General features: G+C 40.9%; 1 protein-coding gene across 1 annotated transcript; it reads left to right on the top strand.

Annotated features, from left to right (window-relative positions):
* Positions 1-1,550: 1,550 nt before the first annotated feature.
* Positions 1,551-3,920, top strand: LOC127621725 (E3 SUMO-protein ligase ZBED1-like). Its single transcript, XM_052095441.1, has 4 exons — positions 1,551-2,142; positions 2,307-2,814; positions 3,115-3,301; positions 3,480-3,920. Exons 1-4 carry the CDS (start codon positions 1,551-1,553, stop codon positions 3,918-3,920), a joined length of 1,728 nt encoding a protein of 575 aa, XP_051951401.1.
* Positions 3,921-8,376: the final 4,456 nt, after the last annotated feature.

An 8,376-nucleotide genomic window follows, 5' to 3' on the forward strand; every position in this document is an offset into this window, starting at 1 on the left:
AAAGTTATTTGAGGGCAATATCATTAAAGTCCACCAAGTGGCACAGTCCACAAAACTCAGTCACGTAGTCCTCGAGGGGACGATTCCCATGGGGTAACCACAGAGGTTTAGCTGCTGGGTTCATAGTAGGTCGAGTTTTCAGGAACGGATGAGGAGGATGATGATACAAGAACCCAAGTGCAGATTTAGTTACAAGGTGAAATCCCAGCATGAAATTATTGAAACAAATTGACATAAACATGACTAATAGCATGAATACTAGCACGACGTTACGCCAACAATACTCAACAAAAGACGATCTTTTAACTAGTGCTTGCATCTTTAATGTTGCACTACTGCCATCTTCTGGAGTTATCTAACTCCTAAATTGTCCAGTATGTCATATTCTCCCCATCAATCCTGTTCTTATAACGAAGCTGTACAAGCATCTTCTGCCTTGTCCATTCCCTCCACACTCCAGTATATTCTTTACTCCAGTTCCTGATATTCTAAATCTTTCCATTTCTTCCATCATGACAGTTTCTGATGCCTGACTATGATCACAAAAGCCGGTTGGATGTTTTCCTATAATGTGAAGTGTACTATTCAGATTACTGTGTCCTATTCTTAAACTAGTCTTGATTGTTTCCTCTTTTCTGAGGAAAATATCACAATACTTTTCACAATATCAACTCTATTTTGAATGGAATATAAGTGTCTTCCTTTTATCTCCCGATCCCACTGCTGCTGCCACTCCTTATTGATTTATCTCCATACAATGCTCTTTCCTTCTGATTTTGAGATACTAATATTTGTGTCTGTTTTCTTTTTTAACAGCTTGTTTGTCTAGTTTGCCCTCTCTTTAATTACCCATAATGCCTGTATGAGCAGGAATACAAATTATTATGATCTCAGTGCCTTGTTTCCTTAGTCTCCTGTTCAGCCAAACTTTCTCCCTTTCCCAGCTGGCCTGTTACACACTTTTAGCTGGAATATTATCTTCATGCCACCTAATTTACAAGCAGCTGTTTCGGTGGAGACTCAATGACATTTCTCCTGCCTCAACTTGAAGCGCACACACTGGTGATGTACTCACTGCCTCTAAACATACTCTCAAGGCCTGAGCCTGCATTACATCCATCCTCGCAAGCACAGATTTTGCTGCTGATCCAAATGTCACAATCCCATAGTCTAGCCTTGATCTTATTAGAGCTACACACACACACACACACACATATATATATATATATATATATATATATATATATATATATATATATATATATATATATATATATATATATATATATTAGTGGTGGGCCGTTATCGGCGTTAACGTGCTGCGTTAACGTGAGACTCTTATCGGGCGATAAAAAAAATATCGCCGTTAATCTATTCTCAAAGTTGGGTTGGGAGCTGGGTCTATACTACGCAAGCTATGATGACTTTCACTTGATATTTTAGCGCGGATGTATACCTAGCCGAATTGCACTGTAGGGGGCGAGAACGAGTCTTCGAATCTGTGTGTGTGTGTATGCCTACTGTGAAATTACCACATCAAACGTGCTAACATGGATGCAGCCAGGAAGCCGCCGGGTTTGCTTCAGGGAAAATTTATTTTTAAGAAGCTTCCCAATGGAAACCTCGACAAAACTAAGGTTGTTTGCACCTTCTGCGATGCGGAATTAGTTTACTGTAGGAGTTCTTCCAGTCTCAAGTACCACCTAAACGCAAAGCATCCCTTAGCTAATGCGGTTGATGCCGGGCCAAGCACTGATGTAGCGCCGGAGAAGAGTCGTCGTCAAACTACTTTGTTTGAGTGCAACCGAGGCAAGCCCGTCAGCACAGCTCTATCAGCCAAGCTAACTAATCTCCTCGCTCAGTGGATTGCCACCAGCTGCCGGCCCATCAGCGTGGTTGAAGATGATGGGCTCGAGCTTGTTCTCCAGGCGGCCACAGGTGACCCATCTTACAAACTACCTGCGAGGCGAACTATCATGAGGAGAATACATGACCAGCACACCACAGAGAAAGCCGCAAAAGATGAGAAGATGATAGAGGCGAGGTCTGTAGCACTGACTGGGGACCATTGGACATCTGTCAACAACGGCGTTACTGTACACATCATCGATGCCAGCTGGGAACTTCATTCCTTCGCTTTAGGTAGGCTACGTTATGTAATTTTAAATTACATCATTTAATTTAATTACTTAGCCTATTAATTACCACGACATCACGAATTACCACCACATTATGTTTGCTTCTTGATGATTGCTAGTTGTTTACTAGTAGTGAACTTATTCTGATCTACTTTGTCTGTCCGTTAGGTGTGATCAAAACAGAGACGCGTCACTTTGCAGAAGCGTGTGCCAGGCAGTTTCTCGACGTCGCTAATCAGTGGGGGATAGCTGATAAAATCAGCACTATTGGAACAGACAGCGCTCCTAATATGGTGGCAGCAGGGAGGATACTGCCATTCGAGCATTTGCCCTGTGTTGCGCATGTTGTACAGAGAGCTATTGTAATGTCACTTCGGGAAGGTGGTTTTGATGGTGCACTGGCCAAGTGCCGTAAAGTGGTCGGACATTTCAAACATAGTCCGGCCAACTCAGACGAGCTGAATGTCCAGCAAGCCTCCCTTGGACAAGTTCAGGAGCAACTCGTGCAAGATGTTCCAACATGGTGGAATTCCACCCTTGAGATGATCAAGCGCGTGATGCGCAACAAAGACGCACTGCACACAACGCTGTCTCAGCAGAAGCACAATCTGGCCCTCCCAACAAATGCTGAATATGAGAAGTTGGCAAAGCTAAAGAAACTGCTGGAGCCATGCAGGTATGGTCTACAAAGATAGCGTGTTCATAAATTGGCATGCAAGTTATTTTAAATGTCACTTTGTATTTAAGAAACACATGCCCTTAAATGTAATGTGATTAAGAACTTAAAACATGTGTAATCTGAGTTAAATTAATCAGTCATTAATTATTTATTGCTCTGTTTCTGTGTGTGTGTGGTGTGTGTGTGTGTGTGTGTGTCTGTCTGTCTGTTTGTCTCTCTGTGTGTGTGTGTGTGTGTGTGTGTGTGTGTGTGTGTGTCTGTCTGTCTGTCTGTCTGTCTGTCTGTCTGTGTGTGTAGGTACATCACTGAGCTCCTTGGTGGGGATAAATATGTATCCTGCTCTGTGGTTCTACCTGCCCTGTGCCACCTCCAGCACGCGATGAAGATCTCAGATGATGATCCTGCCTATATTGTGCGATTCAAGGCTGCCTTCATTAAGGCCCTCAACCAGCGGAGTGAGAAAATAAACCTGGAATGGCTTAAGGTATGTCAGACTGACCAGAAGATAACTGCATTGTTTGACCATTATAGACTGTTAAGCCAGTAGATCGGTCAATGAATAGATGAGTCATGAAGAAATATGGAGGTTGGATTTGGAAAGTGAAATATTCATCAATCAATAATTATAATTTTGTATTCATCAAAGGTGGCGACTGCTCTAGATCCACGATTTAAGGAACTCAAGTGCTTGCCCAGAGCAGAGAGGGAGGTTGGAGTTGGTGAAGGGAGAAGAACCTGCTCTGCAGCCACTCGGGGAGGAGAACCCTGAGCCACCCAAGAAGAAAACAGCCCTGCTACTGATGGGATCAGACTCAGAATCAGATGAGGAGACACCAGAAAACAATACTGTGGAGAGGTACAAGGTAGAGCCCAGTGCCAGTCTAGATCAGTGCCCACTGAAGTGGTGGTCGGAGCACACTGCTGTCTATGGTAAGATGGCCCACATTGCCCGTAAATACTTGGGGACTCCTGCCACAACTGTCCCATGCGAGAGACTTTTTTCTTTAGCAGGCCATATTGTGCAGAAGAGGAGATCTCGTTTGTCATCAGAAAATGTGAACAAGCTGGTCTGCCTGAGTGACTGGTGGAAGAAGGAGAAATAGAGCTTGGACTGATTGACACAAAGCTACTGACTGTAAAACAGTTCATCACGACCTCTTATATAGGCCTACAGTTCAAAATTCATGTTTAACTGAATAAACAGTTAGTAAACAAGTACATCTGATTGAGCATGATTTATTTTCATCACCAATTATCATAGTAGAACAGCTTTCTCAAGCAGTTTGTGATGCATTTTGGAAACAGGAGACGAGCCCCTGGTCTAATGCACCACCTGGCTTGAGAAACCCGTTCTCAAGGACTTACTTTTAGTGGGTAGCACACATATTCTGCATGCCTCCGGCAAAATTCAAATGAGCCATTTTAATCTAGATTAATCTAGATTAATTCCAAGATTAATCTAGATTAATCTAGATTAAAAAATTAATCTATGCCCACCTCTAATATATATATATATATATATATATATATATATATATATATATATATATATATATATATATATATATATTTCTGAGATTCAATATCAGCTCCACATTTCACTCCTGCAAGACATCTCATAATATTTGTTACTTTTTAAACATATTCTCCACATTTCTAATATGCTCTCTCCAGGTTAATCTAGTCAAAATGCACTCCCAAGAAATTAAAACTTTCAAATTGTTCGATGTTACTTCCATATAATTTCAGATTATTATCTTCCCTGATTGTCTTTCTTGTAAAAAGCATTCTTCACTAAAAATGTATATCCCCATTTCACCCCACATATTTCAACCTGTTGTATCCCATCTTGTATTTTCTTAACTATGTGTTCCACATTCCTCCCTTTTTTCCACAGAGCCCCATCATCCACAAACAATGATCTTCCCATGTCCATTGGTATATTTACAAATATATCATTTATTATCACAGAAAATAAAGTGGGATTTACAACACTTCCCTGAGGTGTTCATTCTCTACGACATGTTTGCTTGACAGTTCTGATCCTATTTTAACTTGGATGGGTCTTCCACTCAGAAAATCCATTATCCAGTTAAAAATGTTCCCTCCAATTCCCATACCATGTAATTTAATAATTAATCCCTCTCTCCATAGCATGTCATATGCATTTTCTACTTCAAAAAACACTGCCACCACTGTCTCTTTATTTATTTGAGCTTTTCTAATTTCATCCTCCAGACATAACACTGAATCCATAGTACCCCCTTCCTCTCCTAAATCCACTTTGGAATTCAGCCATCATTTCTCTTTTCTCCAAGAAATACATTAACCTCTCATTGACCATCCATTCCATCAATGTACAGACATGCAATGTCAAAGTTATAGGTCTGTAGTTTGTTGTCTATCTGGCATCCTTTCCAGGTTTCCCTAATTATCGCTTCTTTATATCTCTCTGGTACTCTTCCTTCTTCTCACACTTTATTAAATAACCTCAACAGCTTCTGTCCCTCCATACATAAATTCTTCAACATGATGTAGCATATTTCATCTTTCCCTGGTGCAGTCTTCCCAGTTTTAGCCAGCGCCTTCCTTAATTCTCCCATGCAAAATGGGATATTTGGTTCATCTTCAATGCTTTCCTTTCTCCTTAGTAACCCCAAGTTTTCAGATTTTGTTTTCTCTCTGTTTCTTTTTCCCTCCTCAGACAAGTTATTGGAGCTGTGTACATTAACAAAATATTTACCATAATCTCAACTTTTTCCTGATTGGTTACAGCAACCTCAATTCCACTACTCAAGACAAGATAGCTCCACTCCCTCCTATCCCCACACATCTTTTTAATCATCCCTCACACCTCTCCTACCTGAGTGGTGTTCCCAATTGAATCACAGTACTTCCTCCAATATTTTTTTGTCTGTCTAATTGTTCTCCTACTAGCTTGTTTATATTCAATCACATGCTGAAAATGATGGGTTCTTTTCATTAACTTCAATGCTTTATTTCTGTTTCTCACTGCTTCTTTGTATTTATCATCCCTCCATGGTACTGCTTTCCTCTTCAATTTACCTTTATTTTAAGGAATGTGATCTTGTGCTGCTGATATTATATGTATTATTTTATTATCAACTGTTTCTATATCTCTATTATAATCAGTCTGATTAAGATAGCTATCACTTTCTTTCTGACATTTCTCGCAGTCAGCATTCTCAAATATTTATTTCTCTCCACTGCCATCTGTGACATACAAATATAACATTTACATAAAAATGGGTAATGATCACTCCCTATTGTTCCTTCTTGATAAACATTTCAATCGCACAATGGTGCCATATTTTTGGAAACCAATGTGAGATCAAGCACAGATTCTTTCCGGAACCAACGTCTATCCTTGTTTTATTTCCATAATTTAAACGCACTAATTTTTTCCCATCCATCAACAATTCTATTACTTGACCATTATTATCATCGATTTTCTCACTCCCCCACAATGTGTTATGTGCATTAAAATCGACACACCATACAATATTACTTATTTCCTGAACTTCTATTTCCTCAAGCTTGTTTAGCTCTAGCCTTTTACGTGGGTTGTAGTAATTTATAACTGCTAACTTTTCCATCTCACACCATACTTCTAGTACCTTGTATTCCTGTCCACTCCCTAGTGGACAGGAATACAACTAGTGTTCTGTAAGGAATCCCCTGTTTTACAAATGTGACACCCTCCACCTCCACCATCTTTTCTATCTTGCCTAATTGCAACATATCCACTTAAGACTAAATCCAAGTTGGGCTTTAACCAAGACTCTTGAATGCATATAATGCCTGGTTTTTCTCTACTGCTGGCTTAAAATCTTGATCATTTGCAATCAAGCTTCTTGCATTCTACTGAATGAGTAACATTATTAATGCTATCAACCCACACATGCTGATTCTTGACTTGACTGTACATTTGAGCTCATCCCTTACTTCTTCCAATTTCAACCCTACCATTTCCAAATCTGTTCAGCCTCCTTAATTTCCCCAGCATAGGAAACGTTTTCCTTTACTTTTATCTGCTGCACTTCCACCTCTCGCCTCATTACTTCACAACCCCACGTGATTACCTCCATAGTTACAGCACTTTGGTTTCACTCCCTCTCCACATTTTCCATATTTGTGATCTCCACCACATCTAGCACATCTTTTCTTTCTTTTACATACCTCAAATCAAATCACTTTATTGTCACACTACCATGTACACAACTGCAACAGTAGGGGAAATCTTGTGTGCAGTCATGACAGTGTCAAGACATATACCAATTACAATAAACAACATATTTACACAACGCAATTTACATATCAAATGTACACATAATTACACAACACAATAATAATATACAATGTACAGTAAACAATACACACAATATAGAATACACATACAATACAAATAAAAAATAAGAGTATATAAATACATATATATACAGTAGATGTATTGTGGAGAATATAATTATGACAGTCCAGTGTGAGATATAAGATTAATAAAGTGCAGTGCTGATTATCGATTGTGAGAGATCAAGTGTTCAAAAGTCTGATTGCTTGGGGGAAGAAGCTGTCATGTAGTCAGCTGGTGCGGGTCCTGATGCTGCGATACCGCCTGCCTGATGGTAGCAGTGAGAGCAGACCATGACTCGGGTGGCTGGAGTCTGATGATCCTCCGAGCTTTTTTCACTACAAGCTCCTTGGTTTTACTGACGTTGAGGGAGAGGTTGTGCTCCTGACACCAGCATGTCAGAGTGTGCACCTCCTCTCTGTAGGCTGTTTCATCATTGTCAGTGATCAGACCTACCACCGTCGTATCATCAGGATACTTAATGATGGCATTGGAGTTATGTGTTGCCACACAGTAATGTGTGTACAGGGAATACAGGAGTAGGCTGAGAACACAGCCCTGCGGGGCTCCACTGTTGAGGGTCAGTGATGAGGTGATGTTGCTGCCCATTCTAACCACCTGACGTCTGCCTGACAGGAAGTCCTGGATCCAGCTGCACAGCTCATCCGGGAGAGAGGCAGCGGTGTTCACGGCTGAGTTTGTATTCCCTTTGTAGTCTGTGATGATGTTAATTCCCTGCCACATACTTCTAGAGTCGGTCGTGTTGAACTGTCCTTCAATTTTGTGCCTGTACTGGCGTTTGGCTGCTCTGATAGAGTTACGGAGGGCATAACTGGCTTGCTTATGCTCCTTTGCATTCCCGGAATTAAAAGCGGAGGTCCGCACATTAAATGCCAAGCGAACATCGCCGTTAACTCATGGTTTCTGGTTGGGGCAGATCCGTATTGTTTTGTTTGGAACAACATACTCTACGCACTTCCTGATGAAACACGTTACGCTATCAGCATAAACCTCGATGTTGTCTTTAGAGGTGGACCGGAACATCTCCCAGTCCGCGTGTTCAAAACACCAGCACTGGATCGTTCTGAGGGTGGGTGCTTCCTGTTTCAGTTTCTGCCTGTAAGCGGGCAGAAGCAGAACGGAAGAGTGGTCTGATTTGCCAAATGGTGGGCGGGGGAGGGATTTGTAGC

The sequence above is a fragment of the Xyrauchen texanus genome, chromosome 28 (assembly GCF_025860055.1).
Source record: "Xyrauchen texanus isolate HMW12.3.18 chromosome 28, RBS_HiC_50CHRs, whole genome shotgun sequence".
Classification (NCBI taxonomy): Eukaryota; Metazoa; Chordata; class Actinopteri; order Cypriniformes; family Catostomidae; genus Xyrauchen; species Xyrauchen texanus.